We start from the raw sequence: 18740 nt of genomic DNA, 5'->3' as shown, positions 1-18740 counted from the left end.
GATATATATATTCTTAACCAGCTCCTATTGGTCATGCTGTTCCCCAATTGTGAGAAAGCCCGGGTTTCTTTTTCTTAAAAAATCCACATATTGAAGTTTAAAAATGGTGTACTGACTGGAAGCTGTGCCACTAGCCCTCAGTGACATCGCATAGGAGCTGATGACCAGATTCCGGGCAGCACTCTAAACAGCCCTTCTAAAAAGTTGCTTCCCTTCCCGAAGAATCAAGACGCTACTGACAAAGGAACTGCAACAGGTTGTGATTATGTTGTAGCCCAGTTGTAGGGGCTACTGCTTCTGTCTCTTGCTAGAGCAAGGTTGGTACAAACAGTAACTTTCCATTCCCTCACAGAAGCCTGACTGAATATGGTATAGCTGCTTTGTTCCCTGAAAAGTTGGAATGTTGGTGAACATTCCATGCCATCTTGCCAGCTCTGAAGTTTCACAGCTGCAAATACCACACAATGTCAATATTGTTATTGCATGTCAACATTTAAAGCACAGAAAGAGGGGGAGCAATGGGAGTCATATCCTTTTCATCTGCAAGCAATTTGCAAGTATGCAGAACGTTCTTGCAGAAGATTCTGCTACCAAGCTGTTTGCAAAAATGGGGGAGGAGCACTTAGAGATGCAGCGATTAATCCATTTTCTCTACTCTGTTTGCAGTTGTTCCTTAAAAACACGGCACAGTCCTTGTCTTTAAAAAAGGGACATTTCTACAGTTCACAGAGCAGGTAATCACAACACAGGCAACCAATACGTTCCAAAAGAGAAACCTCTCATAAAACGCCATTTAATAAGGCCATACAATACGTTCTACATACTTTGCAAGAGCCAGATTACACCAAGCCATGAATATATTCCTAGGGAAGCGATAGTAAAATTTTATAACATCAGGTAATTGTTATCTGAACAGTCTGACGACTTCTCCTTTTCCATGTCTGCACTCCGGTAGGTGTAAATCTGACTTCCAAATACATTCACGCCATGTTAAATGTGCTATGTGAGTGAGTACATGTGGAACAGCGAGGAGTATTGTCCCTGGAGGGAAGTGTTGTGGCTCACTGGAAGAGCGCCTACTCTGCACGCAGGAAGTTCCAGGTTCAGTGCCCGGCATCTCCATTTCAAGGAGCTCAACAGGTGTGGGGAAAACCTCTTTTCCACATGGAAGCCACCGCCAGTCACAGCAGACATGTTGAAGCTCATTGGCCCAGTGCTCTGACTTGGTATATACATCTTGGAGTATAATTTATAATCTTTGTGTATAAATTCTCAGTTCAAAGGCCAGAGGTCAGTGGAAAAGCAAATGTTTTGCATGCAGAAAGCCCCACATTCAATTATGGGTAGCAAATTCTTAGCCTGACACTCAAGACTGTTGTTCCCAGACAAAGTAGACAAAACTTGCCAAGAGGGGCCGATTGGGTGAAAGCAGGGCCGGTGACAGTTTCTGGCGCCTGAGGCTGGGGGGTGGGGCAGCTTCAGGACTGCTCCTGCCCCCTCGTGCACGCACACACACACACACACCAGGACTGTGGGGCAGCGGGCGGCTGGGCGGGAGGGCTGAGAGGCTGCTGGCCCAGCCAGGCACGGCGGGTGGCTGGGGAGGCACGCTTACGTCCTCCTAGCCCTCCTGTTCTGTTTCTCTGTGTGCTGCCCTGGATGCCTGCCATGCCTGGCCCACGGCTGCTGCTCCCAGCTGGGGGCGTGTGTTGGTGGCAGCAGCAGCGCAGGAGAGCTGGGAGGCTGCAGTAGCTGCGGGCCAGGCATGGCAGGTGGCCGGGGCAGTGTGCAGGCAGCTTCCCATCCCTCCCGGTCATCCGCCCGCCTGCCCGCTGCTGCTGCCAGCTCCGCAGCGCACCCCCCTGTCCCCATCCCTGGTGCCTGCACCTCAGCGCTGGAGGCGATTGCTGGGCTTGCCTCAATGGAGGCGCCGGCCCTGGGTGGAAGGCAGTTCCACATGAGCCAGTGTGGTACAGTGGATAGACAAAATCAAAAAGAATCCAGTAGCACCTTTAAGACTAACCAACTTTATTGTAGCATAAGCTTTCGAGAATCACAGTTCTCTTCATCAGATGCATACATGGCTAACTCATCTGGATCTATGACAGTGGATAGACAAAGATCCTGGAGGGGTTGAGTATGGACCCGGGAGACCTAGATTCAAACCCTCACTCGCTGAGTGACCTTGGGCCAGTCAGACTCTCAGCTTAACCTTCCTCACAGGGTTGTGGTAAGGATAAAATGGAGGAGGGGCGTGTATGCTGTTCTGAGCTGCTGGGAGAAAGGGCAGCATAACACCTTAGTGAGCAGGCAAGTAAATGTTCGAAAATTATCAGCTCATTAATATTTGCCGGTTTGACAGCTGGGGTGGGGAGGGAACAAAACAGCAGAAGAGAAGAATCACGTATTTCAGCCCCTTCCTTAGAGGCTGTGCTTACCTGCAATGCACTCTACAAGGTATGCAGCCCCCTGGCTCTTGTAGTGGGTGTGGCAATGTGAGCATATACAACCTCCACCTTATTCTGGCTTCACTGGGTGCCTAGTTGCTTCCCAGTTCAGCTCCAAGCTCTGGTTTAAAGTCCTCTGAGGCCCAGGACACATACATTGGAAAGACTGTCCCTCCTTACATGGGCTCCCTCACCTATTAGGTGGGAACACCAGTGCCCACTGCCAGTTTTGTTGGCCCTGCCGATGAGTACGAGAGATGTGAGGCACCAGGAGATGTGAGGTACCGTCTGAGGCAACTCCTCTTTTAAGGAACCAACTCTCTGGAGAGATGGGAAGGGCCTCTTCTCTTTATGGAGGGGCTGCATGTTGCTGGACCACTGAGAGAAGTCTGGAATTTTAAAGAAAAACATTGGATGAAGCTGTTTTATTAAACCGTTTCAGGTTGTTCTGAAGTAGAACACCAAGATTTGAGTCCAGTGACACCTTTAAAACCATTAAAATTTTCAGGGTATAAACTTTCAAGAGTCAAAGCGCCCTTCATCAGACACTTGAAAGCTTATACACTGAATATTTTGTTGGTCTTTAAGGTGCCACTGGGCTCGAATCTTGGTTTTTAAACTGTGTTTTTGTTTCGTGTTTATATATTTTGGTTTTGGACTAAAACACTATGAACACAGGTGTGTGGTGTGGAATCAAGTTTCTCTCTCTTTTTAAAAAAACACAAAGACCCATAAAGGATAATTCTAGAAACACACCTGTTGCAATTCCCTTTGAAAAAAAGCATTTGGGCCTTTTCAGTTTAAGTAAAAACTGACTGGGGGTGGATGGAGGTTTATAATATTAGAAAAAAGAAAGGGTACAGAAGTACCAGAGGCCCGTAATAAATATATATAAGAAAATCACAAATAGAATATATATGCTACTCCTCGGGTTCCTACCCTCTTGTCTATTGGTTTATAATAGTATACATGATGTGGAAAAAGCAGACAGGTATAATTTTTTCCCTCCCCCCAATACTAGGATTTGGAGCCAAGCAATGAAACTCATGGAGCAGTAGATTCTGGACAGAAAAGAGGAATTATTTCTTCACTCTACACACAATTAACTTATGGAACTCACTGCCACAGGATGTGGCTAGCATAGATGTCTTTAAAGGGGATGAGTCAAGTTCTTGGAGGGCTGTTCCATCAATGGCCTGGCAGCCACAATGGCTAAATGGAACCTCCAGGTCCAGAGGCAATGTACCTCCAAATACCCGTCACAGGCGAACAACAACACAGGACACATCTGCCCTCTGAGCCCTGCATCCGGTTGGCCACTGAAGGAAACAGGATGCTGAATTAGGTGGCTCACTGGAATGATCTAGCATGGTTCTTCTCATGCTCTTAATTAAAAGGGCGGACTTGCAAGCGGATAATTGAGTACCAAAAAATTACCTGTGGGTGTTACCTAATAAATGCTGTGTGACCCATGTCTGGAGGAAGAAAAGCACAGCCTTTAATAACTGGGTAGCAGGGGGCATTTGGGTAGGTGCAGCACCTCACCTTGGGCTGGTGGGGGTGGTGAGAAAGTTCCGGCACCTCTTGAAATGGAAAAAATCCAGGTGAGAAGTTCAGGTGAGAAGTATGCTTAATACGTAAGAGTCTTCCAACCTATGTATCACTAGAGCACGTATAATCACGGCCTCTAGATACTCTTACACAGGGCTTTTTTTTCTTGGAAAAGAGGTGGCGGAACTCAGTGGGTTGCCCTCGGAGAAAATGGTCACATGGTTGGTGGCCCCGCCCCCTGATCTCCAGACCAAGGGAAGTTTAGATTGCCCTCCAAGCTGCTGGAGCGGCACAGAGGGCGATCTAAACTCCCCTCTGTCTGGAGATCAGGGGGCGGGGCCACCGGCCATGTGACCATTTTCAAGAGGTGCCGGAACTCCGTTCCACTGCGTTCCACCTGAAAAAAAACCCTGATTGCCCTTCATGTCATGGGGGGTGCTACTTTGTGCACGCTTCTGATGCCCAAAGTGGAGATTGACAAGCGAGTGGGGCAAGCATGCCTCTATCCACCCCTCCTCTACGCCCATTATGTTGCATTTAGAGAGTTTCTGTCCTATGCACTTGTACATGTGTTCACACTCTTTTAATTTAATATTTACAATTACTTCAAGCTGTTCTCTGTTGGGGGGTGGGTGGAAGATGGGGGAGAAGATCTGTCTGGAAACTTTTTTTTAAAGAGTAAAGCCCACGGGCTTAGACTGGAGTAACTCTGCTTAGGATTTCACTGTGAGTGGGGGGAGAAACCCAAAGGAAATTTAAGACTACGGTGGCTAAAGAAACATTTCAAACCCCGACAGCAGGGAAACAAAAATAAATAACCTGGACTGTGAATAGTCTCTCCGGCTCTGAACCTATGGTATGACTAAAAAGGCATGACAAGGCTAATTGTAGGAAAAACAGCTCAAGGTATTTGCAATATACTCAATAACAAAAACAACTGGAGGCAATTATGAAGACAAAACCATGCCCCAGCTGGTAGGAATCAAGAGAGGCTAACAATCACAAAAAATCTTTGGATCATTGGGGCAAAGATTTGGTAGGCTTGTCCTGCCTGCTACAGGTAGAGAGGGGCTCACATTCCCAATTTTTTTCTTGTTATCAGCTGTTATAGTCCCCTCATTCTTTTCACTGTTGCCTTTGTAGATCTGCAATTTGCATTTTATACAGAATGTTCCAATCTAGAAAGTTGTGCAAATTAGAGATGGGCACGAACCGAAATATGAACCAAAGTTCGTGACGAACTAGGCTGGTTCGTGGTTTGCGAACCAGCAGTTCATCAGAGCCCATTTCTGATGCTATTGTTGATGCTAAGAGGCTGCTGAGGCCTACCAGTACATGCTTGGGACGAGACAGAAGATTCATGCTCTTTGCTATATTGTAATACAGTTCAGGTGGGGAGTTGTGTTGGTCTGTAGTCGAAGAGCAAGATCTGGGTCCAACAGCATCTTAAAGACCAACTAGATTTCCAAGGTATGTGCTTCCGAGAGTCAAAACTCCCTTTTGACTGTTCCCGAGGTTGCACATGTGAAATTCCATCAAGGCTTCCACTCGTTTATCACAATCGCACACCACTTTTCTGCCAAAGTTCTAAAAGCCCCTCGTAGTTTACACTGATGGCTTCTTGACAGCCATAGTGGTCTGGATCAGAGCCAGTTTGGTGTAGTGGTTAAGAGCAGCAGGACTTTAATCTGGAGAGCCAGGTCTGATTCCCCACTCCTCTGCTTGAAGCCAGCTGGGTGACCCTGGGTCAGTCACAGCTCTCTCAGAGCTCTCTCAGCCCCACCTACCTTACAGGGTGATTGGCATGGGGATAATAATAACACACTTTGTAAACTGCTCTGAGTATGGCATTAAGTTGTCTTGAAGGGCGGTATATAAATCAAATGTTATTATTATTATTTGTGCACATGAGCAGGCAGCAAGGTAACCGTGTGCCCTCATGCCTCTCTTTGCACATGTGTTGAGAGGCACAGCCGGAGTGTGAGGTCACTCAGCAAGAGGATTCCATTTTAGCATGAGCAATTTAAGGAACTCTGGATCCTCCTCTTCCTGTCACCTGACTCTTATGTCATAGGCTCGCAACTCAGTGGGTCTTTGATGCCACCCAGTTCAAAGGTGGGTTTGAGGTCTGGAGAGGCTGATGGACCACTGGTTTATGAGACCCGAGGGTTGGACCTGACCAGACCCGGTTTGTTAGTTTTCACAATTCTTACACTATTTTATGATTTTTCACCATATTTTCCTTTGAGAGCTGCCTCAAACGGATTTTTTGGAGAGGTTATGTATACATTTTCTAAGTAAGTATCTCATAATAAGGAAGCACCACATAAATATTAATTATCCTAATATCTACGGGGCCTTGGCGGCTGCCCAACAATTCCTAACCCCGAGGGTGGCCTGACTTGCAGGTGTTGGGAAAGACTTTGGATTGGATCCAACCAGCTTTTCTGATGATGAAAAAGGAAGAAGGGGTCCACTTTGCCCACTGAAGGAAATTATGCTGGGTATCGTGTACAAAAGCCACGTAAGATGAAGGAGGGGAGTAATAAGGAGGGGAAGCAAAGAAGATTGGGTGAAGCAGCTGGCTGGATCCAACCCTCTAGTCTGCCGGATAAATGTACAAAATACAGCTGTTACATCCTCTAAGCCTAGAGATTTTTTTTCTAACCCAGGAAGGTTGACCAGCTGCTCTTGAAGGCTTTGTGCAGGAGAGCTATCTAGATCAGTTAAACCCAAGTTACATCCACCTTCCGTGTTTAATCAGATTTTCAGCAAAAGATGGACACTGACAAGACAAGATCACCTATCGCATGAGGCCGACAGGAGATAACCGGCTTCCTGAAACAGAAGAAATAGCCAGAGAGCAGCTCAGCCACTCAACCCGGGAAGATCTCCACTCCCTCACACTCCTAGCTCCGGCGGCACAACATGCAATCGGATAACGTTCGTCCTCTTTATCTCTCCTGTCCTCCTCTGACTAAACAGCCTAATCAGTCCAGAGAGGAAGAAAATGACGGATAATAACAAGGATCCAAGTTTGTAACTAATTTCAAGAGAAGATGAGATCTAATCTGGCCAGTTACTGCTATAGACACACACGCGAGCTTTCCAATTCAGCCAACGTGTGCTCTCTCAACACAGAAGAGATGATCTCATATCCAGCATCTAATTCAACGAAGAAAACAGGGCTGTGCTTAGAAAGCCCCTTTACTCATGTCAAGGATTACTGTCTGACAGCTGAAATTTCTTCTCTCTTTGCCGTGTTTATTTATCTTGCAACAGTTGGCCCTGCACAGTTTTAAAAAACTAAGGCGGTATTTGCTTCACTGTAGACTTACAATCTAATCTTTGGAATCTAATTGCAACCATGTTGAGAATGCAATTAGCATGCTACATGGTACATTAACGTTCATGCGTGTGTGTTTTTACATGCATGTGCATTAGAGAGCAGATGCAGAGAGAGAAATCGAATTTGAGAAATCGAATTAATCTGCAAGAGACCCTAGAGGGATCTTTGAAACTGGCGACTAAAATAATTTTTAACAAGGCATCCCACCGAAAGACAAAATAAGAACAGCAATTTACCAGAGATAGGGACTAGGAAACAGGGACAGTTGGAAAAGATATATAACAGCACAAGCTGATACGTTCATAGTTTGAGTCTCACTTCTGGCACAAACTCACCGAATTGTCCTCAAGACTCAACCCCAACCCTTCCTATCTGCAATATTGAGATAATAATGGTCTACCATAGTGCGGATTACTGAGATAATGTGGAATATCTGCAATGCCAATTGTTATTTCTAAGCATGGTCTGAAGGAGCTACTACTGGGCTTAAACAATCCATTTTAGAGCCATTATTAAATCCTGGAGAAACTTTACTCCTAATTACAACAAACAAAACACACACCCCCAACAAACAAACAGCCACAAAGTGCTCACCCATAGCGAAAGAATAATGCTGGATTTATGACCACTTGTCAGAGGCAGTGAGTGTGTGTGTCTTCTCCCAAATTTACTGCCTAGCCACACCTCCTTTTGGTTTTAGTGTTTGCCATTGGAATGGAGGTTCAGGGAGCAGAGTCCACCACGCCAAAGTTAAAATATAACTTCCTTTGGAACATGTGAGGAGGATATCAGAGCGGGGGTTTGACGTTTCTCTATTCTCTCTGCATTATCAACAAATTCCTTTCAAAGAAACTGCAGACACCCGCCCCTTCCATGACAGAGACATTGCCCTTGATTTCTACTAGTCTGTGTTTTTTTTAAAATTAATTTACTTTTTAATTAAGCTTTATAACATACAACAAATAGAAATCAACAATGAACATCAACTGTAACACAACAACTAATCAATAATAGTTTACAAGTTTTGAAGAATATGAACATTACAATAACTTTTAAACAAAGCATACATAATATTACCAAATATCAGAAAACTGAGTCAACGTCTGAGCAATTCTTATTTTGGGATGTAAATCGTGCATGTCTATAAATTCAAGAAAAGGGAACCATTTCTCATAGAAATTGGAACTGGCGGGAAAGCGTTCAGCATTGAGAATATTATCATTAATTTTATCCAGGATGAAATGGTCCCATATCTTAGAGAGCCACATCTCTTTACTTGGCACTTTCTTCAGATTCCAGACTGAAGCTATCGCTGATTTCGCTGCAACTAAAAATATTGCTATAAGATTCCGGATAGCTTTTGGGATCTGTGGAATATTCCATTGGTCTAGAAATATAATTGAAGGTGATAATGGAATATCGTAATTCGTTATCTGTTTTATTACTTCCAATATTTCTTTCCAAAATGTGGCTATCCGTGAACAACCCCACCAACAATGAGAGAAGGATCCTACCTCATTGCAACCCTTTCTACTAGTCTGTGTTGTTCATTCTTTGGGAGTTTCAATTCAATGTGTGTGTGTGTGTGTGTGTGTGTGTGTGTGTGTGTGTGTGTGTATGCGTGTGAATTTTGTGCATTTGCCCTCTCTTTTCAAAGCATTCCCATCACACCTTTTAATCCACAGCCCCAAGAAGTGCGAAATGGGAAGCAGAAGGCATACACCTCAGTTTCTGTTCACTGGTTCTATGGCCTCAATTTCTGTTTCTAAAGGATTTATTTATTTATTATATTTTTAACCCACCCTCTACACAAGTGGGCTCAGGGCGAGGTACCACATTGATTAAAATACAACATAAAAACGATAATCACAACATAAAAACAGCAATCAATAAAACCATTAAAAGACGGGGCAGTCCTGCACTCCTGCCCATCAGCATACAAAAACGGGAGGTAGTAGCGGACAGATAGAACACTGTACCCCTTTTCGGGGCACCCCTCATAGAGGGAGACAGGTGGAAGGCTCGGCAATGATGGACTAAAATTAGCCTCCACCATATGACTGGCGGAAGATCTGTGTCTTACAGGCCCGCCTAAATGATACAAGATCCTGGCGGACCCGAGTGTCCTCAGACAGAGAGTTCCACCAGGTTGGGGCCAGGACCAAAAAGGCCCTGGCCCTGGTAGAGAGTTGCACCAGGTTGGGGCCAGGACCAAAAAGGCCCTGGCCCTGGTAGAGGCCAGCTGAGCCTCCCTAGGGCTAGGGACCACCAGTAGATGTTTTCTGGTTGAATGAAGCGCTCTCTGGGGCACATACAGGGAGAGATGGTCCCTTAGGTGTGCTGGTCCCAGTCCTAGGGCTTTATATTGTTAGTCTTCCATATCAGAATAAAACAAAACCCCAGTGGCACCATAAAGACTAACATTTATTTCAATATCCAGAGGAGTTAGCTGTGTTAGTCTGTAGTAGCAAAATCAAAAAGAGTCCAGTAGCACCTTTAAGACTAACCAATTTTATTGTAGCTTATGCTACAATAAAATTGGTTAGTCTTAAAGGTGCTACTGGACTCTTTTTGATTTATTTCAATATGAGCTTGTGTGGGTCAAGGGACAAAGTGGACCATGGACCCTGAAAGCTCATGTGGAAATAAACGTCCATCTTTAAGATGCCACTAGATTTTTTTGAGCAGTAGCATCTCCAAGACCTACAAGATTTCAAGGACACAAGCTTTCCAGAGTCAAAGCTCCCTTCGTCAGGCATCTTTGAATCTTGAAACTTATACCCTGGAAATCTTGTGGGTCTGAAGGTGCTATTGAACTCGAATCTTGCTCTTCTATAGCAGACCAGCACGGCCACCCCCTTAAACTAGATATAAACAAAAAATTCGAAGTGTCTGGTTCATGCTAGGGCCTCTGTGACTAGGGGAACAAAATTTGGGAGATTTTGTCATCCCGGGACAGCCGTGTGAGATGGGCAGTCACAAATTCTGTGTCCTTTTCCCAAAAGCAGGGGGAAGGCTGGCGTTACCCCTGTCAGTGCTGTTCTAAATTACACTGAAGTTGGACCAAGGAGAGCTAAATTCAAAGCAGTGAACCTCGGTGGGTGAGCTTGAGTCAGTCACTATCTCTTAGCCTAACCTATCCTACAGGGCTGCAGGGAGGATAAAATGGGTGTCTCTCTGTGTGTGTGACTCTATGTGTGTGTGTACCACATATACACTGCCCTGAGCGCCTTGGCAAATACAGATACAGATGTGAAGATGGGGAAAGAAAATACAGAGAAAACACACACACACACAGAACCAGTTATTAAGTTGTTTATCCTAACAATGGGATTTGTTTGCCTAGGATTTGAAGATCATCTAGGTGGTTATAAATGGATCTAGAGCTTTTGCAGGGCAGGGTGGCTCTTCGGAGCCTTGGTTTGCACACTTCAAAGTATTTAAAAAACTCAACCCACAAGAACTGCTACAAATATTTCCCACATTAGGCAGTTGGGGTACGTCGATAGCTTGGAAGGCCTTTTTTTAAAGCACCAAGTGTATGGAGAGGATACCATGGATGGCCAAAAAGACAGATAAGTGGGTACTAGATCAAATCAAGCCAGAATTCTCACTAGAAGCTCAAATGACAAAACCGAGGCTATTGTACTTTGGTCACATCGTGAGAAGACAAGATTCTCTGGAAAAGTCAATAATGCTAGGAAAAGTGGAAGGCGGTAGGAAAAGAGGAAGACCTAAAGTGAGATGCCTTAACTCAATAAAAGAAGTCATGTCTTTCAGTTTGCAGGATTTGAGCAAGTCTGTTAATGATAGGACGTTTTGGAGATCTTTCATTCATAGGGTCACCATAAGTTGGAGACGACTTGATGGCACATAACACACACACACACGAACGTCGCCTAGCCTAACCGCAAAGGGAATTAACTGCAATTTGGAGATCCCGGGTTCAAATCTTATCCTTGTCTTGAATTCAGTAGACAACCTTAGGCAAGCCACTCTCTTTCAGACCACCCACAGTCTGCAATAGGAGGTCAACGATAATGCTGGTCTACCTTATAGGTGTGTTGCTGTAAGAATGACAACAAGAGAATCAACATGAAATGTTTTGAACACTGGAAATACTGCAGAATGCTAAGTGGGGTTTAAACCACAGGCAAACAGTTGCCCAAGGGCTCTTATTCAACTTACACAAAGGAATATTTGCAAGTCTGATTCAGTAACTGAGAAATTCAGGCTTAGGCTGTTATTCATCTGAAGCAACTACCAATATTAGCATTTTATTCTCACTGTACAGGTAAGCCTTGGCAAGTGTGCAGTTATGCCAGGGTGGCCCAGATGCTAGTTTCTGGTACTTGGGTCCAGAAATGTCTATGTCTAGACCCTGGGTGGCCTTTGGAAAGGCATTCCTTCACTTCCTCTGTTTTCCCATCAGTAAAACGGGACTATTAACAAGGCTCTGGAGAGAATGAATACACCAACAGCTTTAATTGCTGTTTTGGTATACTGGATCTTAGCAAGCCTTTTGTATTTATGTAACAATTTGTAACGCTTAGCGAGCTGTCCTGAGTTCTAGGTTGGGCAGACACTTGCGGAATAACAGTTACAATCGTGCACTTTGCACATTGGGGGAAAAAAATCTCGACAGATATGCTAAGAGTGCTGTGTAGCTCAAAACCTGATCGATTTCTCACCCCTCCTTACCTCAGCAGGAATCCCCCCCAGTCGAGATATCACACCCCTAACCTACTTCTCTAATATAGAGAAGAGACCTGTGTAGGTTACACAGTGTGTCTGCATACCATGGTGCCAGTTTTAAACTGGAGGATCGGCTGTTCCCAGGAAGCTGCCCATCCGCCGATTCACACGGACATGGACCCCAATGGAATCATGCCTGCACTTCTCACGTGCATATTGAGCTGTGACTGAATATGGCTGTCTCATCTCTGGACACATCAAGGTTCCCTTTCCCAATAGCAACAGCAGCGTAGGCCTATGGACGCTTCGTATCATCTTTCAAAATCTTACACCTGGCAGGAGTGAGGCATGAAAACGGTCTGGTCCAGACCAAAAGCCACAGGAGTCCAAAGTACTTGTGCTTGGGTGATGTTGCCAGGGGAGGGGTGTAAGTGACAAGTGATGTGGCCTGTTGTTTTTCACACTTTGATCTCACCCAAACAGTCCCTCGCCCCATTTCGCACCTTTGCAGCTTTCCCCCTCGTTGGCCTTCCAAAACAAGAATATGCAGCCGCTGCCCTGTCCCTTGTCAATATTTCCCCCAGCCCTTTGGGAACCCATAAGCCCGATGATGACAACTGAGCAACGTCTTAAGAACTTCCTCCTAGAAAGCCAAAGAAAACTTAAGAAGGAAACAAAAAGAAATCCAGCCACCCCCAGGCTTATTGTAATCAGACCAGCAAAGGAGGGCAAAATCCGTGAAGGATTATCTGGCCACTCCCAGCATGTCAAATCGAGGCTTCTCCAATGTGCAATCTTAACAAACCATCAATGTTTGGGGCTCAGCACCGCAGTAACGCCACGACCGCACCTACCTGAGGGCTATCATTTCGGAGGCTTTGGCCCGAGACCGCTTTTATCCTCCCCACTCCGGTAACAAAAGGAAACTGACCATATCTATAGCTCCAAATTTTGACTTCTCCTACTCATCTTAAAGTTTCAGCTCCTTTCAAAAAGTCCCGGCAAAATCTGTTTCAAGATTTAAAGGCCAGAGATTTACACACAAACACCTGCCTTCCTGCCCACACAAACCGCTCGATCATCCTTGTGGGTTCTGGTTGCTTGTTTTGACACATGCACGGGCGCACACATACACCCGTTGGAGGGCAGGGAAAGCAAATCCAACCAGGAATTTATTAAATTTGTTTCAGCTCAGCTCTTTCAAGCAAGGAGCTGAACAAAAGGCAAGGCCGGAGAGACTGGTCTCTCGGCAGGCAGAGGGGTGGCAGAGGCAGTCTGCAAACTCTCTTTGGATCCTAACCTTGAATCTTACGGCGCAGCAGGGGGACAGCACCTACCAGGTTTGTTCTCCTCGCTGTCTGATTTCATCGTTGGAAGATTTGGGAGAGACGGAGGCACTGCTCCGGAGGAACCTGTTTTGTGTCACCTCTCTAGTCTGTGCCTCTGCCGGTCTCTTTCTCGCTCTCCCCTTTTCTCTCGGCTCCTCCCCATCGAAGCAGGAAGTGCTGCTCTCGTCTACCTGTGCAGCTTGGAACCTGAACTTGCTGCAGGTTGCCAAGTCTGCCAGCGTGATCTCATCCCAAGGGGGTGTGCCTGGGAGCTCTGCTGAGCTGCCAGTTGGAACATTTAAAGAGGCACAAAACAGATGCACGCTTTCTGTTTTTTTTTGGGGGGGGGGACTGTCTCCTGTTTTCTGGGATCTGCCCCTGATAAGTCACTATTTCCATTCTGCTTATGGGGGTGAAACCAGTTTGGTGTAGTGGTTAAGAGCGCGGGATTCTAATCTGGAGAACCGGGTTTGATTCCCCACTCCTCCGCTTGAAGCCAGCTGGGTTACCTTGGGTCAGTCACAGCTCTCTCAGAGCGCTCTCAGCCCCTCCCACCTCACAAGGTGATTGTTGTTGTGGGGATAATTATAACATACTTTGTATGAGTGTCCAATAAATTGTTCTAAAGGGCGGTATATAAATCGAATGTTATTATTATAAAAATGTGCTGCAGGATACATTCAAATTTCTTTCCCTTCCCCCAAAATCTGTGGGAATAAGAGTGGAATTTGGGTGTAGCTAGTTATTCTAAAAGACTTGCCCAGCCTATCTATTTACTTTGAGCCTCATTTAAGCTTTCACTTGTACTAGGTTGTCAGTATTTAACCTTTTTATGGGGTAAGATTAAGAAATAAACACCAGAAATATAAACGAAGAGCAAGATTCAAGTCCAGTAACATCTTAAAGATCAACAATATTTCCAGGGTCTAAGCTTTCGTGAGTTCAGCTCCCTTGGTCAGATACAAGTCTATTTTTATTTAAAATCAAAATATTATACTTTTACATGCCATTTAACTGGCTACAGCAAGCTCCAGAACATGGCAAAACTACCGTCTTCTTAAGATAGGATCCCACCCTTTTCTCGAAGTGAGAGGAGAGATGTGGCTCAGTGGGAGAGCATCTGCTTTGCATTCAGAAAGATCCAGGTTCGTTTCCCAGCAGCTCCAGTTAAAAGGAACAAGGAAAAAGTGACGTAAAGCCGTCTGACTAAAATTCCAGAGAACAGAGTATTCAACACTCCACTTGATAGACGAATGGTCTGAAGTGGTAACAAAGCACTTTCATGGGTTCATGTGATGACAGGCACAAATATGCATGGATACATTGTAAAAGAAATCCTGCCCTCAAGTCATAGCTGACTTAAGATGACCCCCCCCCCTTGGGTTTTCATAGTAAGAAACTAACTGAAGTGGTTTGCCATTGCCTGCTTCTGCAACTTTGGTCTTCGCTGGAAGTCTCCCATCCAATTACTAACGAAGGCTGACCCCTGCTTAGCTTCTAAGATCTGACAAGATCAGGCTCACCTGGGCTATCCAGGTCAGGGCTATGTATACATTAAGCATCGTGTATTTATTTGGGATGCCCTGACCTGCATAGCCCAGACAAGCCCATTCTCAGAGGCTAAGCAGAGTCAGCTTTGGTCTGTAATTGGATGGGAGAGCTCCAAGGAAGACCAGGACCGCAATTTATTTATGTATTTTTATTTATTATTTATTTTATTTATTTATTTTTGATTTTTATTCTGCCCTCCCCACATTTCCAGCAGGCTCAGGGCAGATGACAGGCAATGGCAAACCACCTCTTACAGTGGAATCCTAAACAGAGTTACTCCAGTCTAAGCCCATTGAAATCAACTTTGCTTTAGGACTGCACTATTACTCTCTTGCCTTGAAAAGCCCAGCAGGGATTAACTTGTCGGCATTTCCCACCACATTTATTTGGGATACTTCTGTCCTGCCATCAAAAATCCTAACACCCATTAAAAAACACCCCCTCATAATAAAAATATAAATGACTCTTAACCTTAATGGCTTGGAGCCTATCCATTCTTCCGCTGGTGAAAAGAAAGGAAGGACTCCCTTGACAACTGAAAAGGCCATGCTGAGGATGGAGGGAGCTGTTTGCCCTACAGTTCCCCCTATAGGGCAAGAATGAAGGGGGGAAGTGGTAGGATCTAATCCAATATACATTATTGGGTCCTGAAGTGCTGCAAAGATCAGAGGTGAGAAATGGAGATCAGTTTTGCAGCTTATGTCACAGCAATGATCACAGACACATCTTTGAGTTGCACAGGCACACTCTCTTCCAAAGACTCTAATATCCCAGTGCAGTCATACCCTCTCCCTTGCTGTGAGCCCATACTCCCATTTTGTTCCTCCTCACTCCAGCAGCTCACCGACTCACCACACAAAGCGGGGTCTTTTCAGTGGTGGCCCTCTTCACACAGACTTTGATTCCAAAGGGCTATGGCTGATTGACAGGTTGGCCTTGTCTTGGAAGGACTGATGATTGGAAAGGAGTTTGTTTGTTGGGAAGCATGTGTGTCATTCAATGAGTGCTGCAACCACGGTTTATTACCAACTAATTTGTCAGATATAAACTGCCTTGAGCCCCTTTTGAAAGGAAAGGTGGAGTATAAAAGATTTTGAGGAATACACTTTTCCCCACATTAGTCTGAAAAAAGAAAGAGGACAAAAAGGTCCCTGTGATGGAGATAGCTGGAGTAAACAGGGTCAGACAGCGGCAACCAGGGCACAGAGTGAATACTTATCCCTCTTCTTCCAGATTAAAGCACTGCCTTGGATAGCTGCCTTTTCCTGCCACGACCATAAAGATAGGAGTACCTTCCTGTCCTGCCCCCAACCCAATTCCTGAACATGATGCCAGCCCTCAGATTGCTCTCTTGGAAGTAAATTTGGGATTTAGGTAGACCCTGTAGGATTCCATATAATCAGGGCTCATTTCGAGGGGGAACGCCCAGGAACGCAGTTCTGGCAGTTCCCCAAAGAGGTCATATGTCAGGTGGCCCCGCCCACCTGACTCTCGGCCATTTGGGGCCTGTTTCGGCTTGGATTGGGGCCAAAACGGCCCGGATCGGGCCTCTGATGGGTGGTGGATCACTCTCCCGCTCATCAGTGGCCTGATCCTGACCATTTTGGGCCCCTTTTTAGCCAATTTCAGCCTCTTTTTGCCATTTTGGGCCCAATTTCAGCCCTGAATGGCCAGGATTGGGCCCAAAACAGTCAGAATAGGTGATGTCAGGGGGTGTGGCATATGCAAATAAGTCATACTAATAATACACTTCCAGCGATGGCAAGAGGCGTGGCATATGCTAATGAAATATGCTAATGAGTTATGCTAATGAGTTCCTCCAGCTCTTTTTCTACGAAATGACCCCTTCATATAACGTAGTTCTGTTCCTTCACGGAAAGAGGGGTTAGATTTCCCCTCACTTTCTTCTAATAAGCCTGTTGTCATCTGCTGTCAACCTTTGCTCACTATGGGGTGATGTTTGGCTTAGTACCGCCACCCGGAGTTTGGACTCACTAAAATGCAAACCAACCTGCCTTCGAGAACTCCATCTTTTGCAGATTACCAATGCTGCTATAGAAAAGGGATCTTCTCTGTATCTCCACCCCACAGGCTTGCAAGGGTGCCCTTTTGCAAAAGAGATAGAATGTTTTTTAATTTCATCCCTCTGCATTGGATACGTATTATCCAGGTAGCCATCCTTACCGGGAAGCAAAAATCTGTCTCAACTGTGCTAGCTGCCTGCTAGAGTTCAGCAGCAATCTAGGATATCGAAGATAGCTCCTCTCTCCCCAAAACTTTTTTAAAATGTAAGTTTTATTATGACTGTTTTATGCCCTGAGCCTTCTTGTGCAGGGAGGACGGAATAAAAGTCGAAATAAATAAATAATAAAACAAACAAACAAACAAATAAATAAATAAAGGGCCTGGGGACAATTGTTCCAGTCTTCATACATGCAAAGAAACACATCCATATTGGATGGAAAAACAAAGAAGACATTGCCAAAAATGTGTTTTGCATTAAATCTCCTCTAGAACTTGGAAGAATTAGGATGCTTTTCCTCTTTGTTTAAAGGTTGGCAGGAAAGCACTGTGGGAGAAGGGTGCAATCCCTGAAATATCATCCAAATTTGGTGAAAAACAAATATACACAATGGGAAATGTGTTTCCTTTGGAAAGTGCCCCCCCATCTAATAACAACAACAAGTTTTTAAAGGAACCAAAACTGAAAAGCAACGGCAACAAACAAACCATTTTGGCACATCCTGGAACATGACTGTCCCTGCATTCCCACAGGGAGGACGTCTTGTTAATATGCTCGGGTGCAAGTCGGTAGAGTTTCATTCTTCAAAGTTCAGCTCCCTGCTGCAGGGTCACTAGAAGGAAAAGCTCCATAGAAAGGAGTCTGTGCTACGACACTATGCAGGGCTTTTTTTCTGGGAAAAGAAGTGGTGGAACTCAGTGGCGGAACTCAAGACTAGAGATGGGCACGAACAGCAAAACGAACAAAAAAAAGCCACGAACAGCCTAATCAGCTGTTCGAGAACAAGCCGTTCGTGAGGCCCCATTCTAAACGAACAGGTGGTTGTTGCAAGCCTCGTTTGTTGCTGTTCGTCAAGCCAGACAGTCTGGCACCTGCAAGCAATTCCCTTGGCAACTTAGGCAGGGATTGTCTGAACTCTGTCCGAACTCCTGCTGTTGCCCTAGAAACTCCAATCTAAGCCCAATTTAGCTTGATAGGCAGGTCTTCCTTTCAAGTGTGGAGCTCCAAATTTGTTACAAGGGAGCAAAGACCAGGGGGGAGGGGGGCTCCCAGCTCTGGCTTTGCAGACAGCGGAGAGGGAGAGATAGATGCTGTTGGCATTTTGATAGAGTGCATTGGAGCTTGAATTTTTTGTGTGTGTGGTGGGGTAGGGATCTACCCCTTCAGGTTCCAGGGCTGCTGCTAGGCTCTGGGCCAAGCTATTATTTATTATTGGTACCTTTCCTGCTGCCTGCTCAGGTAAGGTTTCTGGGAGTGGTGCGGTAGGGATCTTGACCAAACTTGGATGATGGCTGGAGGAGAGCCTGCTGGCCCCCACAAACAGCCAACCACGAACATGTTCATGAAAAGGTCATGCTCGTAAGTGTTCGTGAGTCCCTGTTCACGGATGACAACAAACAACGAACATCATGTTCAGGTTTTTTGTCTGTTCGTACCCATCTCTACTCAAGACCTCACAATGACATCACTTTGGGTCAGCTGGAACAAGGGGGGAGTTTTTAGAAGTTTAAATTGCCTGAAAATGGTCACATGGCCAGCGGCCCCACCCCCTGATCTTCAGACAGAGGGGAGTTTAG

At 45.3% G+C, this 18740-nt stretch overlaps 1 protein-coding gene across 3 annotated transcripts in view; it reads right to left on the bottom strand.

The window, feature by feature from the left end:
* KAZN (kazrin, periplakin interacting protein) overlaps window positions 1–18740 on the bottom strand; it is a 247524-nt gene that overhangs the window by 75228 nt on the left and 153556 nt on the right. Inside the window, exon 1 of one of the 3 annotated variants that reach the window (XM_055001009.1) lies at window positions 13380–13476. The exons of 1 other annotated variant lie outside the window; for it this stretch is intronic. In XM_055001009.1, the coding sequence (XP_054856984.1) occupies window positions 13380–13410 (31 nt within the window). In that variant the 5' untranslated portion in view covers window positions 13411–13476. Of the gene's footprint in view, window positions 1–7941; window positions 8008–13379; window positions 13477–18740 lie in introns of those variants that run through there. One more of the 3 variants, XM_055001010.1, reaches the window with a different exon arrangement.

This window comes from Eublepharis macularius, chromosome 17 (assembly GCF_028583425.1).
Source record: "Eublepharis macularius isolate TG4126 chromosome 17, MPM_Emac_v1.0, whole genome shotgun sequence".
NCBI lineage: Eukaryota > Metazoa > Chordata > Lepidosauria > Squamata > Eublepharidae > Eublepharis > Eublepharis macularius.
Note: the sequence above shows the minus strand (reverse complement) of the source record. Positions and strands in the feature narration are given on the sequence as shown.